Source organism: Heptranchias perlo, chromosome 10 (genome assembly GCF_035084215.1).
Source record: "Heptranchias perlo isolate sHepPer1 chromosome 10, sHepPer1.hap1, whole genome shotgun sequence".
NCBI classification, from domain to species: domain Eukaryota; kingdom Metazoa; phylum Chordata; class Chondrichthyes; order Hexanchiformes; family Hexanchidae; genus Heptranchias; species Heptranchias perlo.
In genome coordinates, this window is record NC_090334.1 from 9,263,100 (window position 1) to 9,283,392 (window position 20,293).

The 20,293-nt window shown below is 45.8% G+C and overlaps 1 protein-coding gene across 4 annotated transcripts in view; it reads left to right on the top strand.

The window, feature by feature from the left end:
* The window catches only part of rad51b (RAD51 paralog B), a 701,871-nt gene that overhangs the window by 465,800 nt on the left and 215,778 nt on the right, over positions 1-20,293 (top strand). The window contains exon 11 of one of the 4 annotated variants that reach the window (XM_067991199.1): positions 20,183-20,252. The exons of the other annotated variants lie outside the window; for them this stretch is intronic. Within the exon in view, the coding sequence (XP_067847300.1) occupies positions 20,183-20,214 (32 nt within the window). The 3' untranslated portion in view covers positions 20,215-20,252. The remainder of the gene's footprint in view (positions 1-20,182; positions 20,253-20,293) is intronic. 4 annotated transcript variants of the gene reach the window in all.

Genomic DNA, 20,293 nt, shown 5'->3' on the forward strand with positions numbered 1-20,293 from the left:
CCCTTCTTTCCCCATTCACACCTCAAACACTAATATTAACCCTTCTTTCCCCATTCACACCTCAAACACTAATACTAACCCTTCCTTCCCCATTCACACCTCAAACACTAATATTAACCCTTCTTTCCCCATTCACACCTCAAACACTAATATTAACCCTTCTTTCCCCATTCACACCTCAAACACTAATATTAACCCTTCTTTCCCCATTCACACCTCAAACACTAATATTAACCCTTCCTTCCCCATTCACACCTCAAACACTAATATTAACCCTTCCTTCCCCATTCACACCTCAAACACTAATATTAACCCTTCTTTCCCCATTCACACCTCAAACACTAATATTAACCCTTCCCCATCCACAGAACCTCAAACACTAATATTAACCCTTCCTTCCCCATTCACACCTCAAACACTAATATTAACCCTTCCCCATCCACAGAACCTCAAACACTAATATTAACCCTTCTTTCCCCATTCACACCTCAAACACTAATATTAACCCTTCTTTCCCCATTCACACCTCAAACACTAATATTAACCCTTCTTTCCCCATTCACACCTCAAACACTAATATTAACCCTTCTTTCCCCATTCACACCTCAAACACTGATATTAACCCTTCCTTCCCCATTCACACCTCAAACACTAATATTAACCCTTCCCCATCCACAGAACCTCAAACACTAATATTAACCCTTCTTTCCCCGTTCACACCTCAAACACTAATATTAACCCTTCCTTCCCCATTCACACCTCAAACACTAATATTAACCCTTCCCCATCCACAGAACCTCAAACACTAATATTAACCCTTCCCCATCCACAGAACCTCAAACACTAATATTAACCCTTCCTGCAGGCACAGTGCGTCAAACACTAATATTAACCCTTTCTATCCATCTGCGATATCATTGAACGCAAATAACCCCTTCCACATCCCTGACCTTTAATGGTGACACTCCCCCACCCCACCCACCATGTGCAATACTGTCAAGAATCCTGGTGTTAATTCTCTTCCCTCCCCTCCCCTGCCTATAGGGGTATGGTTCTGCAGCAGGCAGCCTGCTTTTGCCGCCTCAACTCGTGTTGGCACTCTTCATATGTGAACCTGTCCTGTGAATGTCGGCAAGCTGTTTGACTGTGGAAGGCATGTTGTTTTTTTTTGGTTAGCCGGGCATCTGATCTGCACGGAAACCCATCACGTTTCACAGTCTCCAAATCAAGCTGTTGAGAAATCTAGACCCACCTGTCGGGCAATGGTTGGCCCAATATACAGTGCACACTCTCTCCCCGCAAAGGGACACGTCCCACCAACCCAAATCCAGGCAGGTTTGCTGAGTCAAGGCCTAGAGACCCCCACCCCTCCCAAGTGCACATTAACAGCTAGTCCCATCCAGCTAAGACCAGCCTACCCATTGTGACATTGCCTTGCAGGATTATCTGGAGCCGTGGGAAAAATACAACCCACCACCCACCAACGATGGGTCGATCCCTCGGTTCCCATTGGTGAGCCAGGCTGGCTGGTCAATCAGCAGTGCCCTGGGACACTTCGACCCCTGCCTGGTTCAGGTGAGGGATTACCGGGCCTACCACAGAAGGTATACCGGGTTCTGAGCCTCCATCGCCAGGGCAATATCACAGTTAAGCCTGATGTTGTCTTCACCCACAGTGTTGCAGCACGAGTTACCGGATAGCAATCTGGAGTAGCAAGTTTTGATAGTTTTATTTTTTTCCCCCACCCCCTCCCTGGCACACGAAGCCAATCGTGCCTCTGCCAACTGCTGAGATCGGCTGCCAGCTGGGATTGAATCTGGTCTGCAGAATTCAGTCACACACACAAGCTGTGCGCGTTCAGTCACCCAGTCCCCAAGGTGTGCGTCAACTGTCTGACTGCAGGAGGTGAAGCAGTGGGAAGGCACGAGGCCCCGTCCTTCACTGGTGCTGTGGAAATGATAGACTGCTCCCTTCAAACAATCGCTGTGCTTTCCCATCACTCTCACGCTGCACAAAGGCCTCCTTCATCTCTTGTCGGCTGTTGTTTGTCCACTGTCTGCAGAATAGTAACACTGCATGCAAGTTACCTCACCCTGTCTTGTGGCTAATACCTCACAGCTACTGTGAGTATTGTTATTAGATTTGAATACTCTTTTCTTCTATACATTTTTTTTTTCTGGGCAAAAAACCCAGCCCTTCACCACCCCCCCGCAGGCTTTCTCCCCTCCCTCTGGGCAAACAGAGACTCTACTCCTGTAGAGTTTTCAGTAGTTTGGTCTGGAGACTCTCAGAAATATGTCGATCGGTTCCCCCCAGTGTCGGACACCCGGTTGACCCAAAAAACAGATTGTGATTGGGTGGGGGTGTGAAATGTTCGCAATACGGCAGAACTGCCACCTCCAGATTAGAGATGAAATCACTTCAATGATAAAGGAGGATATAACGAGAGGTAAGCAGCCAACAGAGACCTTATGGGTTGAATTGAGAAATAGGAAAGGATCTAAGACTATAGTGGGATGTGTATATAGGACTCCTGGCAGCAGCTCTGAAGTGCTAGATTGTATAAATGCAGAGATTAGACAAGCGTGTAAGAAAGGCATAGTGGTCTTAATGGGGGACTTTAACCTTCACATAGATTGGGGAAAGCAGACTAGCAACTGTCAGAAAGGTAGTGAATTTCTTGAGTGTGTTCGGGATAGTTTTCTACAGCAGTATGTCCTAGAGGCAACAAGGGGGAAAGCCATACTAGATTTAGCAATGAGTAATGAACCAGATTTAGTTAACGGCTTAACTGTACGCGAACATCTATCCAATAGCGATCATAACATGATCGAGTTCAATGTAGTGTTTGAAAGGGAAAAAAGTGAGTCAGCTGCTAAGATTCTAGACTTGGGTAAGGCCGACTTCAATGGGATGAGACAGAGACTGTCCACAGTAAACTGGGCAGATCTGTTAATGGGTAAAACGACTGATGATCAGTGGGAAATGTTTAAAGAAACATTTAACGTGATGCAGAATTGGTTTATACCCCTGAGGGGCAAGAACACTACTTGCCAAAAAAAACAGCCATGGACAACTAAAGAGGTAAGGGACAGTTTAAGACATAAGGAAAGGGCATACAAAAAGGCAAAAAATAGCACAGATCCTGGCGAATGGGAAATATACAAAGATCAACAAAGGGTCACAAAACAGATAGTAAGAGCTACAAAAAGAGAGTATGAAAAGAAACTTGCAAGGGATATCAAAACCAATACAAAGAACTTTTATAGTTACATTAGGAAAATGAGGGTGGTCAGGAGCAGTGTTGGCCCCTTAAAAACTGAAAGTGGGGATATTGTCATTGACAATGGGGAAATGGCGGACATGTTGAATGATTACTTTGCATCAGTATTTACAGTAGAAAAAGAGGATAGCATGCCGGAAATCTCAAGAAAACTAATATTGAATCGGGGACAGGGACTCGATAAAATTAACATAAGTAAAGCAACAGTAATGAAGAAAATAATAGCACTAAAGAGTGACAAATCCCCAGGACCAGATGGTTTCCATCCCAGGATTTTAAAGGAAGTAGGTGAGCACATTGCAGATGCCCTAACTATAATCTTTCAAAGTTCTCTAGATTCAGGAACTGTCCCTCTGGATTGGAAAATTGCATATGTCACTCCGCTTTTTAAGAAAGGAGAGAGAGGGAAACCAGGGAATTATAGACCAGTTAGCCTAACATCTGTTGTGGGGAAAATGCTGGAGTCTATAATTAAGGATAGGGTGACTGAACACCTCGAGAATTTTCAGTTAATCAGAGAGAGCCAGCATGGATTTGTGAAAGGTAGGTCGTGCCTGACAAACCTGATTGAATTTTTTGAAGAGGTGACTAAAGTAGTGGACAGGAGAATGTCAATGGATGTTATTTATATGGACTTCCAGAGGCATTTGATAAGGTCCCACATAAGAGACTGTTAGCTAAGATAGAAGCCCATGGATTTGAGGGAAAAGTACAGACTTGGTTAGGAGGTTGGCTGAGCGAAAGGCGACAGAGAGTAGGGATAATGGGTAGGTACTCACATTGGCAGGATGTGACTAGTGGAGTCCCGCAGGGATCTGTCTTGGGGCCTCAATTATTCACAATATTTATTAACGACTTAGATGAAGGCATAGACAGTCTCATATCTAAGTTTGCCTTTGACACAAAGATTGGTGGCATTGTAAGCAGTGTAGACGAAAACATAAAATTACAAAGCGATATTGATAGATTAGGTGAATGGGCAAAACTGTGGCAAATGGAATTCAATGTAGACAAATGTGAGGTCATCCACTTTGGATCAAAAAAGGATAGAACAGGGTACTTTCTAAATGGTAAAAAGTTAACAACAGTGGATGTCCAAAGGGACCTAGGGGTTAAGGTACATAGATCATTGAAGTGTCATGAACAGGTGCAGAAAATCATCAATAAGGCTAATGGAATGCTGGCCTTTATATCTAGAGGACTGGAGTACAAAGGGGCAGAAGTTATGCTGCAGCTATACAAAACCCTGGTTAGACCGCACCTGGAATACTGTGAACAGTTCTGGGCACCGCACCTTCGGAAGGACATATTGGCCTTGGAGGGAGTGCAGCGTAGGTTTACTAGAATGATACCCGGACTTCAAGGGTTAAGTTACGAGGAGAGATTATACAAATTGGGGTTGTATTCTCTGGAGTTTCGAAGGTTAAGGGGTGATCTGATCGAAGTTTATAAGATATTAAGGGGAATGGATAGGGTGGATAGAGAGAAACTATTTCCGCTGGTTGGGGATTCTAGGAGTAGGGGGCAGAGTCTAAAAATTAGAGCCAGACCTTTCAGGAGCGAGATTAGAAAACATTTCTACACACAAAGGGTGGTAGAAGTTTGGAACTCTCTTCTGCAAACGGCAATTAATACTTGCTCAATTGCTAAATTTAAATCTGAGATAGATAGCTTTTTGGCAATCAAAGGTATTAAGGGATATGGGCCAAAGGCGGGTATATGGAGCTAGATCACAGATCAGCCATGATCTTATCAAATGGCGGAGCAGGCACGAGGGGCTGAATGGCCTACTCCTGTTCCTATGTTCCAGAAAGGGCCAATAGCTTTGGGAGAATGAGTGTCTGGAGGAAGGAAATAGGATCCTTGATGGAGGAGATGCCATCAAAGGGCGGATCGGGCAATCCTTGAATTAACAAATGGCATCCACAACCTGAAATATGCAAGCATTGCCTTTGGTACCCGCCACAAACTCCGTTCCTAGCCACCGATTCTATCGCTCTCCCTGTCCACTGTCTGAGGCTGAACAGGACTGTTTACAAACTTGGCGTCCCATTTGGCCCCGAACTCAGCTTCCGACCCCATATCCTCTCCATCATCAAGGCTGCCTACTTCCACCTCCGTAATGTCACCAGTCTTGGCCCCTGCCTCAGCTCATCTACAGCTAAAACCTTTGTCCATTCCTTTATTGCCTCCAGACACAACTATTCCAATGATCTCCTGGCCGGCCTCCCACCTTCCACCCTCCGTAAACTTGAGCTCTTCCAAAACTCTGTTGCCCGTATCCTAACTCGCACCAAGTCTCGTTCACCCATCACCCCTGTGCTCGCTGACTTATATTGGCTCCCGGTCCGGCAATGCCTCAATTTTAAAATTCTCATCCTTGTGTTCAAATCCTTCCATGGCCTTGCCCCTCCCTATCTCTGTAACCTCCTCCAGCCGTACAACCCTCCGAGAACTCTGTGTTTCTCCAATTCTGACCTCTTGTGCATCCCCAATTTCCTTCACTCCACCATTGGCAGCTGTGCCTTCAGCTGCCCACGCCCTAAGCTCTGAAATTCCCTCCCCAAAGCTCTCTGCCTCTCTACCTCTCTCTCCTCCTTGACCTCACCTGTCCTAATATCTCCTTATGTGACTCGGTGTCAGATTTTATTTGATAATGCACCTGTGAAGCGCCTTGGGACGTTTCACTATGTTAAAGGCGTTATATAAATGCAAATTGTTGTTGTTGAAAGAGCGACTAGGGACAGTCCAAAACACAATCCCAGGGTTCAGATGTGGACAATGGTCACAATTATCTCCAATGATAGGCGACCGATGATGAAGATGATGATAATGACAGTAGAACTGTTCAAAATCATAGCCACAAATTTGATCATTTGGGGCGGAGAACGATGGATCGTGCCTTTTTATGCTGAAAGAAAAAATGACTTGTATTTCGAATTCTGTACTCTGTACATGCAAACATACGTAAAGAAGGATGGGAAAAGACCACCTGGTCCATCAAGCCCACCCCATCCAGACGTGACTCAGCTACATACACTATCGATCTCCACCCCCCTCCCCTCTCCGCCCTTGTTCCCCTCGCCGGGTCCTGCAATCTCCTGGGAGACGCAGGAACAAAAAGAGTAGAAAAAATCCTGTGGCCAATTCAGGAAAGATCTCTGGGAAATTTCGTTCCAATCCCCTAAGGCGATCAAGCAAATTCCGGGAGAGTGCAGTAACTCGTAAGACTCGCTGTTCTCAGCTACCACGGCACCTTCCCTCTGTCATCTAAAACTTCTTCCTCTCTTGGGAACTTGCCAACTCCCTTTCCAAGGATCCACTGCAGGCTTCAGTAATCCGCTCCATAGGGCGATGACTCTCTGAAGAGAGAGACTTCCATTTCTATAGCACCTTTCACGACCTCAGGATGTCCCAAAGCGTTGTCAGTGTTGTAATTTAGGAAACATAGCAGCCAAATTGCGCACAGCAAGGTCCCACAAACAGAAATGAGATCCTGACCAGATAATCTGTTTTTTTAATTGATGTCGATTGAGGGATAATGTTGGCCAGGACATTGGGAAGAACATATTCGAAATAGTACCGTGGGATATTTTACGTCCATCTGAGAGGGCAGACAAGGCCTCAGTTTAATGTCTCACCTGAAAGACGCCACCTACGACAGTGCAGCACTCCCTCGGTACTGCACTGAAGCGTCAGCCTAGATAGAATCATAGAATGGTTACAGCACAGGAGAAGATTATTCGGCCCATTGAGCCAGTGCTCTTTGTAAGAGCAATACCAGTTAGTCCCATTCCCCCCCTCTTTCCCTGTAGCCCTGCAAATTTTTTCCCCTTTAAGTATTTATCCATTTCCTTGAGACTTGAGATTTTGTGCTCAAGTCTCTGGAGTGGGGCTTGAACCCACGACCTTCTGACTCAGAGGCAAGAGTGCTACCCACTGAGCCATGGCTGACACCTTTACTTGGATTTGGGGCCACGACACCAGCACCAGCTATTCGAACATGAGATCATCACTGCCCTGCCCGATCGCACCCTCACCTGATCCTCACATACGCCCTTCCCAGATAGCGAGCACGAGCGGGAACCGTGGCTGATTCCTTCCTCTTCCCCCTCCTCAAGCGAGGCATTCCTGTGCCCCTGCCCTGGTAGAAGACAGAGAGTAGAGATAATGGCTGTCTACTTGAATTGCAAGGAAGATCCACAAGGATCTGTGCTAGGGCCTCAACGATTCACTGTATTTATTAATGACTTAGATAACACAGTAGAGAGTCATATATCCAAGTTTGCCCATGACACAAAGATTGGTGGCATCGTAAGTCTGTAGACAAGAGCATAAAATTACAAAGAGGCACTGATAGATTAAGTGAGTGGGCAAAACTGTGGCAGTTTTCAATGCAGGTAAGTGTGAGGTCTGATAGATCCGAGTATTTTTTAAATGATGAAAAGCTAGGAACAGTGGAGACTTAGGTGTCCATGTATACAGATCACTAAAATGTAGCAGTCAGGTGCAAAAAATAATCAAAAAAGCTAATGGAATGTTAGCCTTTATAACTAGAGGGCTGGAATATAAAGGGGAGGGAGTTTTGTTACAGCTATGCAAAGCCCTGGTTAAACCACATCTGGAGTATTGTGTACAGTTCTGGGCACCGCACCTTAGAAAGGATATATTGGCCTTGGAAGGAGTGTAGTGCAAATTCACCAGAATGGTACCAGGGCTCCAAGGGTTAGATCATAAGGAGAGATTACATAAACTAGGCTTGTATTCCCTGGAATATAGAAGGTTAAGGGGTGATTTGATTGAGGTTTTTAGGATTTTGAAAGCAAGTGATAGGGTAGATGGAGAGAAACTTTTTCTGCTGGTGGGGGAATCTAGGGCAAGGGAACAAAACCTTAAACTCAGAGTCAGGTCATTCAGGAGAGAAGTTAGGAAACAGTTCTTCACACAAAGGGTGGTAGAAATGTGGAACAAACACTCCCACAAAAAGCAGGAGATGCTAGCTCAATTAATAATTTTAAATCTGAGATTGACAGTTTTTTGCTAGCCGAGGGTATTAAGGGATATGGAGCCAAGGCGGGTAGATGGAGTTAGGATACAGATCAGCCATGATCTCATTGAATGGCGGAACAGGCTCGAGGGGCTGAATGGCCTCCTCCTGTTCCTTTGTTCCCATGTGGATCCCAGCTTCAACCCCAGCACATGCCAAGGGTTGAAGCTGGGATCCACATGGAGCGTGCAGGACCAGCTGCTCCCAGTCCAAACTCGATGAGCCGTTGGGGCGGGTTTTGCAACTTTGCCTCTGTCAGTCAGAGAATTCTGTGTAAATTCAACAGTTGAATGTGGGTCTTAACAGATTCTTGCTGTCAAAACTCCAGCTTTGTGGGCGACTGATTGGAAAAAGAGGAAACAGATGGACGAATAATCCGATTGGACTGTGTCAGAAAGCAGGGGAGGCCCATCACTGATTTCAAGATGTAGTTTAGCATGATCGTTTAATTTTCCCTTTGCAATTTCTCCTTACACCTGCTGAAGACACTGAATGTTATAATGGGGGCTAGACACCCTCCATTAATCCACCTAAGCAGCCATCCTTCATCCAGTTGGGCGACTGTGGGGAGTTTCACAGCAGAGTCCCCATCCTGCCCTCTCCCGGCTTGCACACACATGCACTTTTTAGCAGGAGGGCACTCTCCATCTTCAATTGCCGCTCCCTTTTCTACCTTAAATCGGCTCCAGATCCTTCTCTCTCCCTTTCCCCTCTCTCCATTCATCACTCTGCCCTCTTCTCCTTTCTCCCACCTCTGCCCCTTTCCTCTTCTGGCTCAGTACCACACCAAGACTAGCATTCCCCCTCTGAGCCGTAAAGGAATTAGGTGAAGTCCTTTCTTAGCTTAAAGCCTTTCAGCACAATATAAAACTGGGGCATGAATGTAAACTTTATTAAACAGTGCGGACTTGATGAGAGTTAAAGAATTAGTTTAAAATTGGACATTTTTGGCACTTCTCCCAAATTTTCCAGTTTCCCCAATGGAAGGTCAAAGGTCACTCCTTCCTCTCCATTGGCTACTTCAGCTTCCTATTTCTCTCTCATTTGCCAGTGACCCTGTTCATAGAATCATTCAGCACAAATGTCGTACAGATAGGGGACTTTTGTATTACTTGGGTGTGTTCCAGATCAACAGAGCTCAGTCAGGAGTCTGATGACACCCCCGGGGGTGGGGAGGGGGGTAATATTCAACCGTGGTGGAAAGGAAAATCAGGCGGGGTTTATAACGGGCAGCCGATTGGCGACCGACCGTTTTGAGACACCCCCCCCGAAGTTGACTTTTACCCCCACCCCGTGCGCCCCTCTCCCATGTTTACTACACCTTCCCGCTGCCCCGTGTAAGCCTTGCTGAAAGCAGTAGGCCTGAGGTTTCCACTGCTGAAAGGGAGGGAACCCAGCTCTGTGGTTTGATGTTTAAGTAGGGACCCAGCCATCAGTTGCAAGAGCTGCATACACATGGAGATCCAAGGTCTACAGAATCCCCCCACTTTATGTTACAGCTGACATCCTCCACTTCCACTGGCTCCAGACTGACCATCAGAGCCCAATCCTTCAGCCCCCATTCCCCAGAACTCTCCCAACATCACTTCACCTTGCTACCTCTCCCCCTTCATCAAAAGCCTCCTGTCGTACTGTCTCCTGTTCAGCGTCCTTTGTAAAGTACTTGGAGACAGTTTTCTATATGAAGGGCACTGTTTAAAGCCAAGGTGTAGACAGCGGGAGTACCACACGTGTAGGGAGTGGAACCCAGCGCCCTTTCACTGTGCGGGTCAGTACCAGGGCCCAACGGCTGTGCGGGGGGGGCGGGGGCGGTGGGTTCACTCCTATCTCTAACCTTTGACCACGTGGCCTGCCCCATCAAGAAATTGACCCTGACCTGATAGCTGCTGATAAGGGAATCTGGTCACTGGTTATCAGCTGCACAGGAAACGAGTGTAGCTGATGTGGGAAAGTGTACTTTTACTGTTTAAAAGCTTCCCGTGTTTCATTTAACTGAAGAAAACAAAAATTGCATTTCCCTTCTTTGCGAGCCTGGTGCTGAGAGTTGCCCCCTGATGTCTTCCTGAGCTGCAAACCCCTCCCTGTACTGTAGGGACAGTGAGATCAAGAGGGCCTGAAATGTGTCCTGAGTGTTTTTTGTATACATTTTTTTTTATTCGTTCATGGGATGTGGGCGTCGCTGGTGAGGCCGGCGTTTATTGCCCATCCCTTATTGCCCTTGCGAAGGTGGTGGTGAGCCGCCTTCTTGAACCGCTGCAGTCCGTGTGGTGAAGGTTCTCCCACAGTGCTGTTAAATAGGGAGTTCCAGGATTTTGACCCAGCGACGATGGAGGAACGGCGATATATTTCCAAGTCGGGATGGTGTGAGACTTGGAGGGGAATGTGCAGGTGGTGTTGTTCCCATGTGCCTGCTGCTCTTGTCCTTCTAGGTGGTAGAGGTCGTGGGTTTGGGAGGTGCTGTCGAAGAAGCGTTGGCGAGTTGCTGCTGTGCATCCTGTGGATGGTACACACTGCAGCCACAGTGCACCGGTGGTGAAGGGAGTGAATGTTTAGGGTGGTGGATGGGGTGCCAATCAAGCGGGCTGCTTTGTCCTGGATGGTGTCGAGCTTCTTGAGTGTTGTTGGAGCTGCACTCATCCAGGCAAGTGGAGAGTATTCCATCACACTCCTGACTTGTGCCTTGTAGATGGTGGAAAGGCTATGGGGAGTCAGGAGATGAGTCACTCGCCGCAGAATACCCAGCCTCTGACCTGCTCTCGTAGCCACAGTATTTATATGGCTGGTCCAGTTAAGTTTCTGGTCAGCCATGATCTAATTGAATGGCAGAACAGGCTCAATGGGCTTAATTGCCTCCTCCTATTCCTATGACCCGAGACCTACGAGTACCCACTCTGGTGGGTTTGCCGTGGCATGCTGCCAGTCTCAATAGGGAGGCCTGCGTTCTATGCTGCTAGCAAGTGGCATTCTCGGAGCCCAGGGCAGGCCAGGCGCGGAGCTCTGGAGTTCATTGCTATCCTACTGATGAAATGCCAGCCACCAACAGCAGACTTGCAGCATAAAATCTTAGTAACTGTAACAAGGACGGGTGTGTGCTGCAGCCCAGGCCTGTTTCTGTTACATTCACGCACTCTGTCCAGATGTAAAAGCTGCAGCCAGAAGCTCCATCTGTCACTGAAGTCTCATTTCCATTAACTCTTCCACGCTTCTGCATGTAGGCAGCAGAAAACTGACTGCGACCCCTCTCAACAGCCAGGCTACAGTGAACAGGTGGCCCCCAAAAGCTGGCACTGTCCGGGGTTGGAATAGAAACTGTGCCTGATTGCGCCTCAGTCTGTTAGGCAGTAAAGCTCCCTGACCGTGTGCTTCTGAGCTGTGACTGCCCAACCCAGTCCCAGGTTTATCTAATAAGAAAGAACTTGCATTTATATAGTGCCTTTCACGACCTCAGAACTTCCCAAAGCGCTTTTACAGCCAATTAAGTACTTCTTGAAGTGTAGTCACTGTTGCAATATAGGAAACGCGGCAGCCAATTTGAGCACAGCAAGCTCCCACAAACAGCAATGTGATAGTGACCAGATAATCTGTTTTAATGAATCATTGGAAGGGGGAACCTAGGTTCCGATGCAAGCCAAGAGAGGCCTCGTACAAGTAGAAAGTAAACGACAGGCCTAGCGAAGTGGGCCCTCATGCTTCAGCCGTTTTGAATAATAGTGCTGTGATCAGTGAAGTCAGTAACTGCTGGCCCTAGAGCCTCACTGACTCAGACCTCTCATTGCAGCAAGGTCTCCTCTCCGACTGTTACTTTATCAGTGAGTCAACAGCGAAATAAAATGTTCTCCTTTGAGTGTTTGAGTAAACCAGCCACTGTGGGGCTGCACCAATCACTGCCCAGTTGTGACACCTCCCAGTATGGGCCAGGAGGTCCCGTGTTCTATTCCTGGTCCAGGCTGAGCTGAGCCAGGACAGCAGTCATGGCACTACAGTTTGGCTTTGGGGGGTCCCTGAGCTGGGCAGGGCGAGGGGATGGGCCTGGGTCCATAATCACAGGCCAGTGACCCCTGGACAGAACCAAGCTGGGCTGTGATCCCTCCATGTCAACAAGTCTGCCAACACATGATGCCCAGGCTCACTTATGAAGAATGCCTATTTGCATGAATTAGCAGAGGCTGGCCACTGCCTTTAGAACCATATCCCAGTACACAGGACCACCCTCTGAAGGGGACGGGAGAAAGTTAGACGTCCAAAAACAGTTCACAGCCAATTAAGTACTTTTGAAGTGTATTCACTGTTGTAATGTAGGGACTTGCAGCAGCCAATTTGCACACAGCAAGCTCCCACAAACAGCATTCAGATAAATGACCAGATAATCTGTTTTACTGATGTTTATTGATGGAGAAATATTGGCCAGGACACCAGGGAGAACTCCCCTGCTGTTCTTCGAAATAGTGCCATGGAATCTTTTACTTCCACCTGAAAGGGCAGACCTCGGTTTAACATTATGTCCGAAAGACGGCACCTCCGACAGTGCAGCACTCCCTCAGTACTGCAGTGGGAGTGTCAGCCTGGATTATGTGCTCAAGTCTCTGGAATGGGGCTTGAACCCATGACCTTCTGACTCAGAGGCGAGAGTGCTACCCACTGAGGCTGACACCTTATGGAACATTAAGAAAGAGCAACTGCAGTTGTCAAGTGCTGGTCAGACCTCATTCATAACATTGTGTTCAATTTTGGTTGCTTTACGTTAGGAAGGATATTCTGGCGAAGGTCCAGCAATGATTCACAGAGATAATTCTTGGGATGAAGGCCTGAGGTGTGATGGAGACTGGGTAAACTCGGGAGATGCGGAGGTTAAGAGGTGGTCTGATCGAGATATTTAAAATAATGAAAGGGATTGTCGATGTGGATATAGACAGGCTCTTCCCATTGGTAGGGGAATCCAGAATAGGGGGACTGAATGTGTTTAAATGCGAATCCAAGAGAAACTTCTTCACACAAAGGGTTGTTAACTTGTGGAATGCTCTTCCGTAGCAGGCCAAAGGTGGAGAAAGAATTGTGGTGATTAAAAGATAGACAATGACTAAGGGTAATAAGGAATGGGGGAAATTGGGAGTAAGAAGATGAATAGCCCCCATGATTAATAAAATAATCGAGCATGCTTGAAAGGGCAGGCAGCCTACACCAGATCCAAGTGAATATGAATCATTTACGTTGGGTTCTAAATCCAAGTCTTCAAGGTAAATTAGAACAGTAGGGGTCCCAACACCACTCCACTCATCACTACCCCTTCCCTGCCCTAACCAAACAATTACCCACTGCTTCCTATCCTTCAGTCAGATTCTTCTCCATTCCCAGGTTTTACCTTGAATTCCCGGAGTTTTATGATTAAGTAGCAGTCCTTTGTGTGGAACCATGGTTATCTGGAGGTCGAGAGTGGAGCTTATTAAATAATGATCGAGTGACCGACTAGCAGTCCTGGACTCAGTATTTCATTTTGTAAAGTCAGTATAAGGTAACTGGAAGGCTTCTCTCTGACTGATCGGCTGTAATGTAGATATGATTTAGCGTTCCACAGTGTGCCTGTATGTGTGCGTGTGTGTCTCTGTCTCTCTCTTTTTCTCTCTCTGAGTGCACTGTACAGTCACAGTTTCACAACTCTGAGTGGAATATAGAGTCACCGTTTCACTGGCTCAGAGTGTAATAGTCACAGTTTCACAGTCTCTGTCCTATACAGTCACAGTTTCACAGTCTCTGTACTACACAGTCACAGTTTCACAGTTTCTGTCCTATACAGTCAAATGTCACAGATTCTGTAATATACAGTCACAGTTTCACAGTCTGTACTACACAGTCACAGTTTCACAGACTCTGTAATATACAGTCACAGTTTCACAGTCTCACAGACTCTCATATACAGTCACAATTTCACAGTCTCTAATATACAGTCACAGTTTCACAGACTCTGTAATATACAGTCACAGTTTCACAGTCTCTGTAATATACAGTCACAGTTTCACAGTCTCACAGACTCTCTCATATACAGTCACAATTTCACAGTCTCCAATATACAGTCACAGTTTCACAGACTCTGTAATATACAGTCACAGTTTCACAGTCTCTGTAATATACAGTCACAGTTTCACAGTCTCACAGACTCTGTAATATAGATTCACAATTTCATAGTTTCCGTAATATACAGTCACAGTTTCACAGACTCTGTAATATACAGTCAGTTTCACAGTCTCTGTAACATACAGTCACAATTTCACAGTCTCTAATATACAGTCACAGTTTCACAGACTCTATAATATACAGTCACAGTTTCACAGACTCTGTAATATACAGTCACAGTTTCACAGTCTCTGTAATATACAGTCACAGTTTCACAGTCTCTGATATACAGTCACAGTTTCACAGTCTCTGTACTACACATGATGTGGAGATGCCGGTGATGGACTGGGGTTGACAATTGTAAACAATTTTACAACACCAAGTTATAGTCCAACGATTTTATTTGAAATTTACAAGCTTTCGGAGGCTTCCTCCTTCCTCAGGTAAATGTCAGAAACTCCTCGAAGCCTACGCATTTATAAATCACAGAACAATACATGGTGATTACAGATAGTCTTTGCAACTGCCCGTTGCCAAGGCAATCACAGTGTTCAGACAGAGAGGTGTTACCTACAGAGCCCCCGAATATACAGTCAACAAAAAAAAAACAAACAGAAAAAAAAACAGAGAGAGAGAGAGGCAGAAACATCCGGAAGGCAGAGAAAGCCAGCAAATGTCCCGTTATATTAAAAACAGATAGCTTTAGTTCGCTGGTGGGGTTACGTGTAGCGTGACATGAACCCAAGATCCCGGATGAGGCCGTCCTCATGGGTGCGGAACTTGGCTATCAATTTCTGCTCGCAGTTTCACAGTCCCTGTCCTATACAGTCAAATGTCACAGATTCTGTAATATACAGTCACAGTTTCACAGTCTGTACTACACAGTCACAGTTTCACAGACTCTGTAATATACAGTCACAGTTTCACAGTCTCACAGACTCTCATATACAGTCACAATTTCACAGTCTCTAATATACAGTCACAGTTTCACAGTCTCTGTAATATACAGTCACAGTTTCACAGACTCTGTAATATACAGTCACAGTTTCACAGTCTGTAATATACAGTCACAGTTTCACAGTCTCACAGACTCTGTAATATAGATTCACAATTTCATAGTTTCCGTAATATACAGTCACAGTTTCACAGACTCTGTAATATACAGTCAGTTTCACAGTCTCTGTAACATACAGTCACAGTTTCACAGTCTCTAATATACGGTCACAGTTTCACAGTCTCTTATATACAGTCACACTTTTACAGTCTCTGAAATATACAGTTACAGTTTCACAGACTAATATACAGTCACAGTTTCATAGTCTCTAATATACAGTCACAGTTTCACAGAACATAAGAAATAGGAGCAGGAGTAGGCCATCCGGCCCTTCGAGCCTGCTCGGCCATTCAAGAAGATCATGGCTGATCTTCTACCTCAATGCCATTTTCCTGCACCATCCCCATACCCCTTGATGCCTTTAATATCTAGAAATCTATCGATCTCTGTTTTGAATGTACTCAATGACTGAGCCTCCACAGCCCTCTGGGTAGAGAATTCCAAAGATTCACCACCCTCTGAGTGAAGAAATTTCTCCTCATCTCAGTCCTAAATGGCCTACCCCTTATTCTGAGACAGTGACCTCTGGTTCTAGACTCCTCAGCCAGGGGAAACATCCTCCTTGCATCTACCCTGTCAAGCCCTGTAAGAATTTTGTATGTTTCAATGAGATCACCTCTCATTCTTCTAAACTCTAGAGAATACAGGCCTAGTCTACTCAATCTCTCCTCATATGACAATCCTGCCATTCCAGGAATCAGTCTGGTGAACCTTTGTTGCACTCCCTCCATGGCAAGTATATCCTTTCTTAGGTAAGGAGACCAAAATTGTACACAATATTCCAGGTGCGGTCTCACCAAGGCCCTATATAATTGCAGTAAGACATCTTTACTCTTGTACTCAAATCCTCTTGTAATAAAGGCCAACATACCATTTGCCTTCCTAATTGCTTGCTGCACCTGCATGTTAGCTTTCAGTGACTCATGTACAAGGACACCCAGGTCCCTTTGAACATTAACATTTCCCAATCTCTCACCATTTAAAAAATACTCTGCATTTCTGTTTTTCCTATCAAAGTAGATAACTTCACATCTTTCCACATTATATTCCATCTGCCATGTTCTTGCCCACTCACTTAGCCTGTCTATATCCTCTTGAAGCCTCTTTGCATCCTCCTCACAACTCACATTCCCACCTAGTTTTGTGTCATCAGCAAACTTGGAAATATTACATTTGGTCCCCTCATCCAAATCATTGATATGGATTATGAATAGCTAGAGCCCAAGTACCGATTCCTACGGTACCCCACTAGTCACAGTCTGCCAACCTGAAAAATACCCGTTTATTCCTACTCTTTGTTTTCTGTCTGTTAACCAATTCTCAATCCATGCCAATATATTACCCCCAATTCCATGTGCTCTAACTTTGTTCACCAACCTCCTGTGTGGAACCTTATCGAAAGCCTTCTGAAAATCTAAATACACCACATCCACTGGTTCCCCCTTATCTATTCTACTAATTACATCCTCAAAGAACTCCAGTAGGTTATGATTTCCCTTTCATAATTCCATGTTGACTCTGCCAAATCCGTTTATTATTTTCAAAGTGTCCTGTTATCACATCCTTTATAATAGATTCTAGCATTTTCCCTATTACTGATATCAGGCTAACAGGTCTGTGGTTCCCTGTGTTCTCTCTCCCTCCTTTCTTAAATATGGTCACAGTTTCACAGACTGTAATATACGGTCACAGTTTCACAGACTGTAATATACGGTCACAGTTTCACAGACTGTAATATACGGTCACAGTTTCACAGACTGTAATATACGGTCACAGTTTCACAGACTGTAATATACGGTCACAGTTTCACAGACTGTAATATACGGTCAAGAGTCATGTAATCGGTTATCGAAGAGTTTGTTCGCTTCCCGATTTTGTGGATTCGGGCCAGTTGGAGGTCATGTGACGACACCTCCTGGAATACGTCCATCCAGAGTTGGCCCCCACCTCTCCCACCAATCCCACCAACCCCCCCCCCCCCCCCCCGGCCCCTTCTGTTTTGTATTTTACTCCAGCTAAAGGGAGCACAGGAGGCCTGTCGGTATCTGTAAAGGGAGAGACAGGTTAATGTTTCGATGTGTATCCTTGTTCAGAACTGAGGGTTATAGATAAGGAAAGAATGAAGATATTGAACCCATCACAGGCACAACAGCGATCTAGGAGTTATACTGTTTAGGGTTGGGTGCCTCTATGTAGATACACCGGACAATGGAAGTTCACAGCCAAGTTGACCCGCTGTGGCATGTTGGGTAATCTAAAGCTGAGGCTGGCGGGGCCACTCTGGTACAGGTACACACAGGCCTTAAACTCTGGAATTTCCTCCCTAAATCTCTCTACCTCTCTCTCCTCCTTTAAGACGCTCCTGAAAACCTACCTCTTTGGCCAAGCTTTTGGTTACCTGTCCTAATATCTCCTTATGTGGCACGGTGTCAAATTTTGTCTGATTTACGCTCCTGTGAAGCGACTTGGAACGTTTTACTATGTTAAAGGTGCTATATAAATGCAAGTTGTTGTTGTTGATTGAACAGCCAATCTGGCTCATTAATGACAGCAAGAGGGTTGGATCTATCATTGGGATTCTGCCCACACGGCTCCACATAAGCTTGTGAGTCAGTGTCCCACTGGGCAGGATGGTATTGGCTAGACCAACTGGAGGAAGCTCAACAGTGTCCTGCGCTGGTAAGCTGTGCGATTTTAATTGGGTAAACTCCAGCAGTACCCTGTGAAGATTTGGGTGCCTCTAAGCCTTGGCTAAGGTATCTAGGTAAGTGGGATGGATTCTACAAGGAGAGAGTGTGCACTCCACGTTGGGGGAAACAGAAATCCTACCTGTCTGGGTTATTCTAAACATAGTGATGGGTTACCGTGTATGTCAGATAGAAAGAAGAAAGCTTGCATTTATATAGCGGCATATCACATCCTCAAAGCGCCCCAAAGCACTTCACAGATGAGGAATCACTTTTAAATGTTATGGTCACTGTTATTCTGGAAGCAAACATGGCAGCCAGTTTGTGCACAGCAAGGTCCCACAAACAGCAATGATATAAATGACCAGTTAATCGATGTCAGTGGTGACGGTTGAGGGGCAAATGTTGACCCGGACACCGGAAGAGTGTGGTATCTTTTTAGATCCACTGAAACAGAAAGACAGGAGCTCAGTTTAATGTCTCATCTGAATTGCTAGCCTAGATTATGATCTGAAGTCCTGCGGTGGGGCTTGAACCCACAACCTTCTGACTCAGGCAGGAGTGCTCACACTAAGCCAAGCTGACACCCACCAGGTATTGTATCATGCTGCTTTATGACAGTACCTGCTTAGCCTACAGACCCAATCTTCTCAGTAGGGTTGTCTTTGAACCTGCCCCCAATATTCTCCCATTGTCTTTCCTCCTCTTTCGAAGTCGCTGCAGTTCATTAGACACTAGCCACCCTCTGTTGAATCACCCTCATGGGCATTCTTCATGTCTGAGCCTAGACAGTAAGTGTCACGGTTAATTGACTGCAAAAAGCATTGCATCTGACTTCAATTCTATCCTTGCCTGATGTGCTTTCCGGCATGAGTCAATGGATAGCTGTCAGGAGATGGACCCTAGTTGATTTTTTCCTCTCTCTCTTTCTCTCTTCCCTAAGCCAGGGCAGCTGAGGCCGATTGTAATATCCCAGCTGTTGAGTGAACTGAGATCCCAGACCGGGGGTTGGGACTTGGGATCTTTCTCAATCTGTACAGCTGAGTAACCATGCCATTTATCCACTGAGCCATTGGAAGATTTTCACGGTACTGTTTTGTTGGCGTTTATGGGTTTCATCCTCTAAATTTTTGTATCCATTCTCGTGATGTGGGCATTGCTGGCATTTATTGCCCATCCCTAGTTGCCCTGAGAAGGTGGCGAGACAACTGAGGACAATTACGAGTCAACCCTGTTGGTGTGGGACTGGAGTCACATATAGGGTCAGACAGAGTAAGGACGGCAGGTTTCCTTCCCTGAAGGACATGAGTGAACCGGTTGGGTTGAGATGACAATCCCAAAGCTTCATGGTCACTTATACTTTACTTTCAGATTTTAAAAAAAACTGAATTCAGATTCTAAATCTGCTGTGGTAGTATTCTCTCGATTATTAGTCCAGGCTTCTGGAACACTAGTCCAGTAACATAACCACTACACTCCTGTACCCTCCATCATGATGGGCAGAATGGCTGCCATAAATATGGTTCCTTCAACAATGCATGGCTGCCTTCCTGCATTCAGTTACCTGAAGGAAAGCTCACTCAATTGCAAAAACAACTGCTTCCGCTACAGGGGCCTGTGGGGAAGAGCTGTCTGCCAATTTGCCTGTCTGCATCCGAGCTCTTTTCCCCCTTTGTACTGTTAGTAGGAGGGAATGGCCTTCATCTTCTCTGAAGAAAAGCAGTAAAAAAAACAAAAAAAACCTAAAAATTCTTAGCTGCCAAAAAAAATGTGCAGCCTGTGCCGTTCCCTGGCAGTGATCAAGGTGGCGTGATTAGGAGTTTAATCAGATCCTCAAGGCCATTTTTTAGCTGTCAGTAAGCTCTAACGGCATCGGACTTGAAGAGCACCACTATTGGTAATTTATTCGGCAACAGTGTATGACAGCTTTTGTTACCTTTCAGCTGGTCCCAGTCCAAAAGAGAGACGAGAGTGATCACCTGACCGGTTCTGAGCCAAACAGTCCGGTGTGGGGTAGGCTGCCTCCTATTTTTGATCATTGAAAGCCAGACAGG